At 47.1% G+C, this 13089-nt stretch overlaps 1 protein-coding gene across 1 annotated transcript in view; it reads right to left on the bottom strand.

Annotated features, from left to right (window-relative positions):
* The window catches only part of PSMD1 (proteasome 26S subunit, non-ATPase 1), an 85625-nt gene that overhangs the window by 16247 nt on the left and 56289 nt on the right, over nucleotides 1-13089 (bottom strand). Inside the window, exon 18 of the mRNA XM_081007402.1 lies at nucleotides 10393-10509. Within this exon, the coding sequence (XP_080863528.1) occupies nucleotides 10393-10509 (117 nt within the window). The remainder of the gene's footprint in view (nucleotides 1-10392; nucleotides 10510-13089) is intronic.

Genomic DNA, 13089 nt, shown 5'->3' with positions numbered 1-13089 from the left:
TTCCTGCATTGCAGGGGGTTGGACTAGATGACCCAGGGGGTCCCTTTCCAACTGTACAGTTCTATGATTCTATATGAATCACAAGTTGTTGTTTATTCGTTTAGTCGTGTCCGACTCTTCGTGACCCCATGGACCAGAGCACGCCAGGCACTCCTGTCTTCCACTGCCTCCCACAGTTTGGTCAGACTCATGTTTGTAGCTTCGAGAACACCGTCCAACCATCTCGTCCTCTGCCGTCCCCTTCTCCTTGTGCCCTCCATCTTTCCCAACATCAGGGCCTTTTCCAGGGAGTCTTCTCTTCTCAATGAGGTGGCCAAAGTATTGGAGTCTCAGCTTCAGGATCTGTCCTTCCAGTGAGCACTCAGGGCTGATTTCCTGAAGAATGGATACATTTGATCTTCTTGCAGTCCATGGGACTCTCAAGAGTCTCCTCCAGCACCATAATTCAAAAGCATCAATTCTTTGGTGATCAGCCTTCTTGATGGTCCAGCTCTCACTTTCCATACTGGGAAAACCATGGCTTTAACTATACGGACCTTTGTTGGCAAGGTGATGTCTCTATGAATCACAAGTAAATTTATCTAAAGTTATCTCTCCCCATTCTGAAGGAAATCAGCCCTGAGTGCTCACTGGAAGGACAGATTCTGAAGCTGAGGCTCCAAGACTTTGGCCACCTCATGAGTAAAGAGAAGTCTCCCTGGAAAAGACCCTGATGTTGGGAAAGATGGAGGGCACAAGGAGAAGGGGACGACAGAGGACAAGATGGTGGGACAGTGTTCTCGAAGCTACCAGCATGAGTTTGACCAAACTGCGGGAGGCAGTGGAAGACAGAAGTGCCTGGTGTGCTCTGGTCCAGGGGGTCACAAAGAGGCGTACACCACTAAACAACAACAACAACATCCCCCCCACCATATCTTCTTCTTCTTCGATCACTCGTAGCCGAGTAAGATTGTCTTCCATAAACACGGTTTTAACAATGAGTCCGTAAGTGACCATGGACGCCAATTCTGGATCCACACGTCCTTCCACAGTGGGGACATTGGTTTCTGGGTGAGAGTTGATCACGGTGTGGATTTGCCAAGTGTGCCTTCCTCTTAGCACGTTTCTACCATGTTTCTCCCACCATATACCACACACACGCATGACAACTTTTTTGTGGTTTAAAATTTACACAGTTCAATTCCTCCTGGGATAGCTCAGTCAGCAGAGCACAAAACTCTTGATCTCAAAAGTTGTGGGTTCGAGCTCCATATTGGGCAAAAGATTCCTGCACTGCAGAGGGTTGGACTAGATGACCGGTGTGGTCCCTTCCAACTCTATGGTTCTCTCTTCCATTTCTTCCTGGCGGCTCACAATGGGCAAACGATTCATTTTTTAAAAGACCACCACACCAGTGAAATTAAAGTTACCCTCCTGCACACATGTCAGCTTAATCCAGATGTTGAATGCCAGCCCAACAAGGGAAAGTTTTACAGCTCTTCCCAACAACTGATGTTCTCAGGGTGCCAAATTCTTCCCCTGGTACGAGATTCTGCTTATGAGGGAGGGAACACATAAAAGCCTAAAATATTCCAGCAGAGCAGGGGATGTTGTGCTTGAGCTTCTTTCAACACTTTGTGCTTGGGGGGGGGGGGTGTCAGCGGGGAGAGACAGAAACCAAAAGGCATTGCAGCACGTGGAAGACAGATTAAAACCAGGTTGCTTTTCGCCCAGGGTGCTGCCTCTTCATTCCTGTGGCTTCCAGAACATGTGGACTCATGTTGTTTATAAGACCTTGACAGTTACTATAAACTCTGAAAATGAAAAAAGATAAAGAAAAAAGTTGCTAGCCATACGGGCCATGATCTAGAATCCACACCGTAATCAAATCTTCAGAGAAACAGATCACGGCCGGAGCTGGGAGACATTCCGCAGATCTGCTAATGTTCACACTGGCGTCTGTAGTCTGACAGCAAAGGGCTCTGCATGCGATGGGAGGGCTGGCTGGACCCCTGCGACACTGCACTTGGGTATGGAAGCTATTCAGCGCCACCAGCGATGCTCTAGGATGCAGTCCAGGGACTGGCAAGCCACATCCGACAGGGGGGAGATTGATGGCAATGCCAGAGTCGGTTCTGAGAGCTTAAGCATGCCTGTCATCTGAACACAGAAGAATCACACACCATAGAGGAACCCATATCTCCCACCCCCTTTTTGTTGCCCAAGTCCCTGATCTAAAGGGCCTTCCAGAACAGCCACTCACACAGAGATGCAGCAGGCAACCCCCTCTCAGGTGTTGGGCAATTCTGCTTGCTTTCCTGCACCCAATCACATTCACTGCGCACGTCTGTCAGATCTCTACCTCTGTACCTGCAAGGGGAGACTGACTGAAAAGGGGAATGGCTAGAGCGGTGATGAATCATACACATACCCAGCAAGCAGCCTTTTCGGAGGCCTTGGGATTCATCATTGCAGCGTTTATTCAATTTCTTGCTGCATGCAAACATCACCATGGCACGCAGTTGGGGAATTACTGACCTGAGTAAACTAGAGGCACGACTCATTTTTAACAATGAGGGCCCTACTAAATGTTCCACATTGATTCGTGCTTTTGCATTTCTGGGTGTATGTGCATTTTAAGTGAGAAAGTCTTAGAGTATGATGTGTGCCTGATACTGTCTAGATGTCCCTGGACTACAACTTCCATCATCCCTGACCAATGGCCACACTGGCTGGGCCTGATGGGAAGTGGAGTCTAACCATTATCCTGAGGCCCCCAGGTTCCCCACCACTATCCTAACCCTTTCCACAGAAAGAGGCTTTTCCTACATTAAAAATGGCCTGCCTGCTTTTGGCCTGGAAATCAAACCAAAAAAGAGGGAGAGAGGGGAATTTTTGCAAACCACCTTCGGCTGCTATACATGTTGCAAGTTCTACAAAGAACAAAAGCCAGAAAGGTGTGTGGCGGAAACTCTGTCTCAAAGATGGTACTTTGGTGGCCTGTTGACATGTAAAGCAGCCAGAGACTGCAAAAGAAGCTTTGCTGTTGTCTCTGCATTCTTTGGCATATTTCAGACCCGGGCTATTGATACAATTTCTCCAGCAAACAGTCGCGCAGCACCTGAAGGAAACTCCATGTTAAACCCACAAATTCCAGGGGAGCACAGAAAGTCCACAGAATACTGGATGCAGAGTGTACCTTCCCAAAAAACTCCAAGCTTCGCATTTAACACCCCGCCCCCCATCAGCATGTTTCAAGTCCTCATGGGACGGCAAAGATGTGCTGGGAAACGTATGGGGCAATGTCTGCTAAGACTCCGCAGAAACCAGAGGTGGCTTGGGCAAAACTCCTTCCCCTTCCCCTTTGACTAACAAAGCAAGACATATGCAAAATAGTAAAAACTGGAGAATAAATTCTGCCAAGTGAAATAATTTATATCTATTGCAGAACCCAGTGTTTCCTGGTACAGAATTTCAAGTGCAGAATTTCAACTCCCTGCCACACCAAGGGCATAATGCACACAGCCATGTTCATAAAGCCTACATTTGCTAGCTTGTGAATCCTACAGTATAACCCTGGTTGGGGTGCCCAAAGAGAAAAATCTAAATGATTTAGTATCCCCTCTTCCTCTAATTAACAGCAGGGATTGCAGCCCACCGGGATGGTGGCTTGCGGACTGAAGTTCTCAGCCCCCCTGAAATGAATGGGGGGTGCACAAGAGCACTTCCCTTCACAGCAAGACTACCTCCAAATCCCTCCTTCCATCCACATCTATTCTAGACACCCTACCATTGTGGTTAACTGTCAGCTCTTTAGGTCTGCCAGGCCAGAAGACCAGAACTGGGAAGGATGTGCCACATGGCGATATTTTTAGAGCAAGGTATGAAACCTGTCTGTGGGTTGTGTGCCCTCCACCCTCTCGACAGAACTCCATGGCTCTTTGAAGTTTTACGGCCTTAGAAAAAGGCCTGCTGGGGTACATTTGGGTGGCGTCCAGGGCAACGTTGGAACACAGGCAGCAATTCACTCCACTTCATTTGCGGCAGGCCATTCACCATCTCAAATGGCTGACGAAAGCCAGAACAGCTCAGCTCCTGCGTTTAAAAAAGGCTACCAACTGTGGTGTTAAAGCAAACCGCCAGGGCTATCTTGTTCACGGCACTGCAGAGCAAATGCCACAATCTCTTCCTCTAGAGTCCACCGGGCGCAAGGATCGTCTACAGCAAGCCTTCAAGTCAAAAGGAATTCCACTAGCCAGGCTTTACTGCTGAGGGGTCAAAATTAAACAGGCTGGTTGAGACCTGAACAGCAGCCCACTCAATGCCTTAGAGAAAGTAACCAAGCTAACTGCAAACTGTCCAATCCCAGAAAACCCTTCAAAAATCAAAATTGTGTTCTGTTCTGTGGCACTACCTATAAGTACGCCTGACATATTAAAAGCAGGATCCTACTGAACACACATAAATCAGCGTTGCTTATGTCAAAATTCCAAGCCAGTTTTGTGACGCAAACCCTGGTTTTATGCCTCCGCAACACAGACATACTTGGGAGAGAGGGCCTAACGAACACCTGAAGCCCAGTGTTGTCCTATCTCCTCCCAACTGCTGGTGAAGTTCTGAGATGGCTTTGTGGTACAAACTCCGGGAGCCCTCATGTCTGAGGATATGTTCTGAAAACACAGGAGGCCGCAAGCTTGTTGAAGCTAGTTCTGGTCAGTGCCTAGATGTGTGGACGGCCTGGGAACCCTTGGCTTCTGGGATGTAAGGAAGGTGAGATATAAATGCAGAAAATAAATACCCTCTAAGCACCTGGTTAACCACTGCTGCTTTAGGTAAAGGTAAAGGTACCCCTGACAGTTAAGTCCAGTTGCGAATGACTCTGGGGTTGCAGCGCTCATCTCACTCTACAGGCCAAGGGAGCCGGCATTTGTACGCTTCCGCAGATAGTTTTTCCGGGTCATGTGGCCAGCATGACTCAGCCGCTTCTGGCGAAGCCAGAGCAGAGCATGGAAATGCCACTTACCTTTCCGCCGGAGCGGTACCTATTTATCTACTTGCACTGCATGCTTTTGAACTGCTAGGTTGGCAGGAGCTGGGACCGAACAACGGGAGCTCACCCCGTCGCAGGGATTTGAACCACCGACCTTCCGATCGCCAAGCCCAAGGCTCAGTGGTTTACACCACAGCGCCACCCGTGTCCCCCACTACTGCTTTAAGCTACCACAATAAGCAGCTGCAAGGGAGAAACCAGGGCACTATTTTCCCCAACACCATCAGCCATCGTGGGTATTGGCTCCAGGCCCGGTTGAGATGCACTGCAGGTCAAAGGAGGTCTTCCCAACTGCTGCCTGAAAATGTCTTTAAGAGCCCCTGCTCTTGCTGGACTGACACATGGTGGAGCGTCCATCAGCGCCACTTTTCAAAAGGAAGCTCATAAGAGGAAGCCAGAGGATGTGATCAAAAGCTGCCCACTGAATCTGCCACTCAGGTTATACTCAGCTAACTTGCAGTGGAGCCAGCGATGAAATACAGCCCCAGAAGGCTGCTCCCCAAACACGGCAGCTCAGTTTATAGCTCCAACTGTCAGGACGGCTCATAGCGGCTCCTGGAAATGAAGCACTTTTGCCATTCCATTGTGCAACTGACAGGCTTTATGGACTATGTGATGTTGCTCAGAAGCACCGGCTCCTGCATTTTCTGCATTCCGGCTGCCGACGTCCGCGTCAATCCTTTTGGCGAGGAACGCTGTGCTACCTGCCACAGGAGCGCAGGGATTCCAGGGAATGTCTGAGGGCGCATCAGCCAGACTTGCTTGCCCTCCCCACTGCCCTGAGTGAACCGAGGGCAAGCCCCACAACACCAGCCAACGCAACAGCAACCACCAATGCTGTGGCCACTCACTGCAGGGAAGGTTAATGATAAACTTATAGCCTGCCCTTTTATTAAAAGTAATCAAAGTGGCACACAACAAAACCAAGAAAGCACAGGATGGTATTCCAACTAACATGTCCAATCAGTGTAAGGATTTCTACTTGCACAATGGAAGTGCCCCCCAATCCCTGCACGCCCCTTAAATCTGTTTTTGGGGTTCCCCCAAGCCCCTGAAGCAGATTTGGGGAAGGCTGCAGGGTGTGGGGGCCAGGAGAGGAAAGTTTAATTGAGCAAGCATTGATCCTTATGCTGACAGGACACACGCGTTGGATACCACAGAATATTAGATATATTACTGATATAATATGATCAGTAAAATGCCAAGAAATGCAACCAAAAACTTAAAAACAAAACAAAAACACAAGCCTGGCAGCTGCAAGAGTCGGTTATGTTATACATTAAAATTAGCAAGAATATGACTTGGCTACTTTCACTCACAAAGAAACCCCCCATTGAAGTAAAGGTGTGTTCTGTTTCTGGTAGATGCCACATGAAGAGGGAGCTGGGTCAAGTCCAACTGGGAGGGCAATGCAGGGTCATGTTGACTTGCTGAGTCTCCTGAGATGGCACTGAGAGCAAGGGACACTGATCTCAATTCCCAGGCAGCCCTACATGGGAGCAGGTAACTGGTCCTCTGAAGGCTAGAACCAGCACCATGAAAGGGGCTCCAAAGCAAAAAAGAAGCCAAAGGAATAGCAGTTGTGGGAAGCCACAGGCAGAGAGTGTGTGCTTGAGCTCAGCGTACTATAAAAGCTTTGTGTTATCTCTTACATCTTGGGGTCTAGGTAGGTTTGCCCAGGTCCATTCACAGTGAGCTTCATGCATGTGCAGGGAGCCGGAGCCAGGTCTCCCCGATTCAGATCCAACACCCAATCCAACTTCTCAATTTACACAGCCAATTGCAAAATAATGTGACTTGTGCGGCTAGATGCAGGTGTTTTAGTAATGCTATGAAGAGCGAAAGCAGCTTGGGTTTGAAGCCCCCACGGCAGGCTGCATTTACTGCAGTGCCACAACCCTACCCGCACAACATTTAATCGGGGCCGGCCCACCCATGAGGTACAGCGTGGCAACTGCCTCAGGCGGCAGAATCCACTGGACCAGCAGATCTTGATGTTGATTTGCTTCCTCCCTTGTTCCCAATCATAGATGTAGATCCTCTCTTACCCTTTCTTCCCTGGCAGGCAGGGGGGAGCCATTTTGGGGTCCACCTCAAGTGCTGAAATGTCTTGGGCTGGCCCTGCATTTAATTCTGGTTTTCCACCACCCCAAGGGAAAATTCATCATTCCTATTTTATGAATGGGGTACTGGTGCCAAGAATGTCTGGATCTGCCAGGGCCTTGAAGTGAGTCCAGCTTCACAGGTCTTCCACGTCCAAGTCCAACATTATGCTCCACTGCACTAAGACTAACTCTCCACTTGATCTAGTTCATCTTTTGAAAATCAAAGATGCTAATTGCTCCCATGTCTTCCGAGCTGTACAGATATCTGCTTTGGATCAACCAATACCCACCCTCTTTCCTTCTTCTGCAGCAAGCCGGTAAGACAATAGCATCTAGCAGGAGGGCTTATTATCCTGCAGTTGACTCTACTTGCTCTCTAGAGTAATCCATGAGCTCATCCAGATCAAGTTCCACTTTCCCCATCCTCAGCTGTATTCACAGATTATTAGGTAAAGCATTTACACCCTACTCCACTGCTGAAAAGGATCCCAAAGCGGCTTGCATAAAACCATTAGCAAACAAGACAGGCCTTGCTCTTCCGAGCTGATCATATTCAGTGAGCTTTCTTCACCTGATAAGAACTCTGCATTGCTTTACAAACCACGTGCCAGAAAGAGATAGCACCTCATGAGCCTCTCCTTTTGTTCAGAAATAGATAGGAATGATGCACATTGTGTTTGGCTGTGGTGCCTGTTGGTATGGTGGACCAAGGAGAATAATCTTGCCTGGTTCTTTGTACAGGTTGGCTTAAAAATCCAGACATATTTTCAACGAGGCTTCACCCCTGTTGCATCCAGTAAAACAAGTGGCAGGGCCAATCCTGCGGGTAAGCTTAAGGAACAAACACCAATATTGTCTGTATGACATGTGCACTTTAAAATATTGCATACTGGTTTAGAGACTACACTGCACTTACAACTGCCTTGCTTTCAATCTTGACCACACTTGTTCAGTGTTTTATTGGTCAATGAAATCTGAAGATGCTTTCTATCTCTGCCTAGGATTTCAAAACGCAGCATTTTACTTAATCGAGAACATATGTTGCTCCAACTTCACAGGAACCAAGGAAAGCTGAAGCATTAAAATATTATACCTGGTTGAGCTTTCTGAGAATCTCTTGCTCCCCTCTTTTAAAAAATCAAGTTTTTAGTCCTTAAGGGTTTTGTGGCAGGCTTGACACAGTGTGGGCAATGTCCCAGGTGCCAGAAAAGATGCAGGATAAAACTGCCCATGTTCAGAGTGCAGAGCTTCAGCTCCTTGCCACTCCCCCTGCCTGGAAAAACTCTGTGGTGGGTCAGAATAATGTAAAATAGGCAAAATCATGTAACTCGTCTTGATTTAAATAATTTATACAGTTTACACATTTATTTTTAAAAAGTCTGGACTACAGACAGCCCTAGAATCATAAAATTGAAAGGGACCCGATGGATCATCTGGTCCAATCCCCTGCAATGCAGGAATCCTGCCCACAGCTGCCCCTGGCTGGACTCAAACCACCAACCTTCTGGTTAACAGCCAGATGCACTACCCCAATGATCAAGGTAGCCTTCTTCATCAGCCTTTCCTGAACCACAGAAGCTCTTCGGCTATTCCCCCATATCTTAGCCCCAGTAATGATTACAAAGTACAGATCTCCAATGCCCAGCACCTTTCTTGCCCATCTTCTGTAGACTGCAGGAACTCTAGACAGGCAGCTTCTCCCTTCTGCGTCTTGCATATCACATAGCGCACCACTGGCACAATATGCGGGGAGAGCAGTAGCAGCAGGAAAGGGAGAGAGCTGTGCTCACGTTCAGTAGATGCCTCCCAATTTCCCAAGTCTAACATGCAAAGGAACAGGATGAGGCTTTTACATCGGATCTATTAACTAATGACATTACATGCATCAGAGAGTTGGAACAACCTAGTAGGATGCTTGCCAAGGCCTCTTGCTTAGCACTTTTGTACAAACAGGGAGGCTTTTACATGTGGATGTTCTCAGATGTCTTATGCTACAGGTGGGTTGTTTTAAACTGACTCTACCCCAACCTACACTGAGAAAGAATATTACTTTTTAAACTGCCGTTTCGAGAAGGCATTTTACTTTTTTACATTGCTGCAACAACTTAAATCCAGGACGCCTTTCCCAGAAAGCCAAACATGTAGTTTCCCAGGACAAGGTGCTATTTTTAAAGAAGAGAGTTACACTTCAAAAATTTGAACAACAATTTAGAATGGTGGCCTGTTCCAGGAAATCCAGTATGGCTAGGTTACAAAACCTTTGTACCAGACACAAGATATGCTCACACATGCTATTTATTAGTATGGACCATGGGCCCACGTACAGCCCTGCTATACAGAAGTGAAAGAAACCTCCAAATTCAGTAAAAAAATGCAGGGCAATATCCCAGAGAGCAGCGCTTCCAAGGAAGTTTGAGAAAGCGACGTCCTGAAAAATGAGTCACCAACACAATGCTCCGTCACGGCCTTCTCAGGCTGCGTGGTATGAACCAAAGCTTCATTTAGCCTGGGAAGGACTGTGGGCGGCCATCCCACGATCGAGACTGGGAGAGAAATGTGCTCCTGAGCCAAAACCAAAGGCCCAAGAGGCTGCCTGTTTGCCACTGGAGACTAGAAATGAACTTCGGCACATTCCTCTGCATGGACGACCCATTAAGAACTAAACATTTCTTGGATATGCTGACTGTCCCCATCAAATCAACACATTTGCACCCAAGGCCTCCAGAGCTCTGCTGTTTTCGTAACTGTGCAATGGATCAACCCAGTTGGTCATCTACCTGTGCTGGGCCTGTGGCTTTGGTCTCTGAAGAGTTTTTACTCTCCTGTTTAGCTTTTCCTTGCACTGAAGGCCAAGTCATAAACCAGGGAAAGGTGTAAAATCAAACATGCTACTGAATGCAAACTGAAAGACCAATAGTCCACTCAAACAGGCGGTAAACTGAAAACTGCTCCAAGTTTAAAACAGCGACCTCAGCGGTTTACCTGGGGAAAGAGGAGCGTTTCTGTGAGGTTTCTGTCCCCTGGACAGCAACAAAGGTAGCTCCTTGGAGATGGCACACTTTGATATAATGATAGTCACGCCCAAGCATCTCTTGCAATTTACTGGACTCAAATATCGTTACAAAAATGAAGTTTTGTTCCTTGAAGAATGCCACTCGCTAAAGCAACTGCTATTGCAGGGCTGCAGAAGCTTCTGTCTCCTTCAGCCAAGGGCTTTTCTCTCTTGCATACCTCCCTGGCTGAAGATCCATTACTCACCTTTGGGCAGAGGATCTCTGTCTGCTGGATCATGATAAGGGCAGACGCAATCAAAGCGCCTTGACGCACATAGTTCACAGGATCATTTGTCATTGGCTCGAGCAAATTAATTGCTTCCTATTCGGAGAAAAAAAGAAGAGCACACATAATATTAACTGTATTACTTTTTAAACACCAGGCTTTCATCAGGATTATCAGATTAGGATCTTCAAGAAGGCCATGGAACAGAGCTTTGCTTATTTTTATTGAGATTGATATATTTGCCCACCACACGGATAACAGGGCAAAGGGTGTGAAAACAGTGATTACTGTTTTCTAAAAAGCATTTCCTCAATTTAAGCTCAAAAACAGAAGGAAGATTTAACACTTTCCTGAATGAAATCTGTTACAAGCTTAGGTGTAACAGGTAAGCAATTTATCTGATGCTATAAATGATGCCTATTTTAGGCAACGGGGAGTTTTGTTTTGTCTCGCCACTACCAGGCTTGATGAGCTCTTTGAACATCAATGCACTTTAGTTGACTCATTGATGTGCCTCAGGGCTCACACTGAGAAAATCCTATTCCCCGATTACACTTTCACCTCTCTCAAAGGAGCAGTCTCTGAATTGGACCTCTAAAAATTTAAGAACCTGGGTTGAGGGGAAGCATGTGAGGAAAAGGAGGGAACATCTAAAATGTATGGAAATACTTTATAGGAAGACAGGAGTGCCTGGCGTGCTCTGGTCCATGGGGTCACGAAGAGTCGGACACGACTAAACGACTAAACAACACTTTATAGTCCAAAACACACGGATGACTTCATCAATTATAGGGGTATCAAAATTGTGTACCTCCATGTGACTAAAAGCTGATGTGGTATTATGTAATTCAAACGCACTCAGATTGTTAGAAAAACTGGGTATTTGCACACTCCCCCCCCAAAAAAACCCCTCACCTCACACCACACAGAAACTTGGAATTTGGAGCAAACCTAGTTGAAGGCCTGGAAAGTAATTTTTCTACATCTGATGATCAAAACCCAGGACATGATGATGTGCATCAGAGGGCAATACTTTTAGCACAGAATGGGCTGTAGGAACCTCAGCCTCTTACACACCTGAATCAGCATTGTGGGGATTCCCAGGAGCAGCTGAGTACGCATACATTCCATGCCAAATTTACTCACTAACCCACTTTAGAGCTGGAAAATGGATCTGATGACCCACTTAGAATCAGAGAGGTGGAAGAGGCCTCAAAGGGCGTGCAGTCCAGTGCCCCCCACCTGCCAGGCTGACACAGGAAATCCAACTACTATAGCATCCTTGACAGAATCAGATTTAAAAATCACCTGAAGAAGCCATGTCTTAAATAAAAGACAGGCTGATGAAGTACAGGTTTAGTGTACAAGGGGTTATTATTCTGAACTTTTTGTTTCTTTCACAGCACAAGCTTTCCAAAACCTTTGCTCTAATTATATGGCCTTTTACAAGGCTGAGTTGTATTTTTGTGCATTTATTGGCCCAGGCCTAATCTGTGACATTGCGTGAGTTCATGCCTATTTATAGCGGATGCGTGAGGGAAGTGCCTCTTTGGCCTAACTAAAAGCTTAACTTCGTTTCCAATCTCCCCAGTTCTAAAATATTAACTTGGCCTTTAAAATAGGTTGATGTAGGCCCTGGAAGACACACTGATATAAACAGATGCTCAAGATCCTTTATTTTAGAAATAAACAATAAAGAAGTACAGAGCTGCAGCCAAGCAGGTTCTATTATCCTGCCCATACAAATTGAGAAATAAAACAGACTCCGACTGTGAATACCAAACGGCTGACCATTTTTGTCCACTACAGGCAGATGCTCGCACTACAAAGAGGGGGTAAAGCTGGGGCTTACTCCACCCTTCCTGCAACATAGGTGCTTAGTCCACATCACTGTCTGGAGGAGAGAGCATGCCCTGACGCAGGGAGGAGAGGAAGATCCAGATCTTTAAAAGGAAATGCCTCTTCAAGAGATGGGCCAAGGAGTCTGAACAAGGGGGCGTAATGGATTTGTGGGTTGGTGAATCAAAGTGAAATACCAGGGGCACTTCCCAGTCAAGAGAGTGAACTTGTTATTGTCAAAGAGCACTTACAGTTGCTCCTGCAGCTCTGGAGACCTATATACACCAATCTAGCACTGAGGTAGCTATTCCCAGGTCCATCAGCAACAGGGGACCATTCCATTCTCTCTTCACCGTTTATGTACCTTCCCCCAAAGGACTGCGTGCACATTGCTTGAGACTACGCCTGCGTGAAAGGTGAATCTGCTCTTCCCTCTTCATTTCTCTCCTGGTTCTGGGAGACAGTGGTGCAAGCGAGGGTGAGGAAGCACCTGGCCCTTCACTTGCCTGGCCTGCCTCTTCCTCCGGCTCTGACGCTTCTCCTGCCTCTGATTCTTGCCTCCTGGCTGGTACAGGTCCCCACAGACCGCTGCCCCCCCCGAGTCAAGACTCCAGCCCCCCTTCGCCCGGTGCACACATGTCAGCGTGCTGCCAGTCGTTGACAGTAAATCAATTCCAGAAAGTTAATCCGGGTATATCAGGCTTCTGCAGAGCATGTGAGAGTGTGGCAAGGCGGAGGAGATCCTCAGAAGATGAAGTAAAACAGGAATACGAAAGGGCAAAAAGCACAGAGCAGAATCCGTGAGCTGAATGTAGCAGATGCTCTGTTATATGGGAG

The sequence above is a fragment of the Podarcis pityusensis genome (assembly GCF_964106645.2).
Source record: "Podarcis pityusensis genome assembly, chromosome: 5".
Taxonomy (NCBI): domain Eukaryota; kingdom Metazoa; phylum Chordata; class Lepidosauria; order Squamata; family Lacertidae; genus Podarcis; species Podarcis pityusensis.
This window is presented reverse-complemented; position numbering and strand designations above follow the sequence as displayed.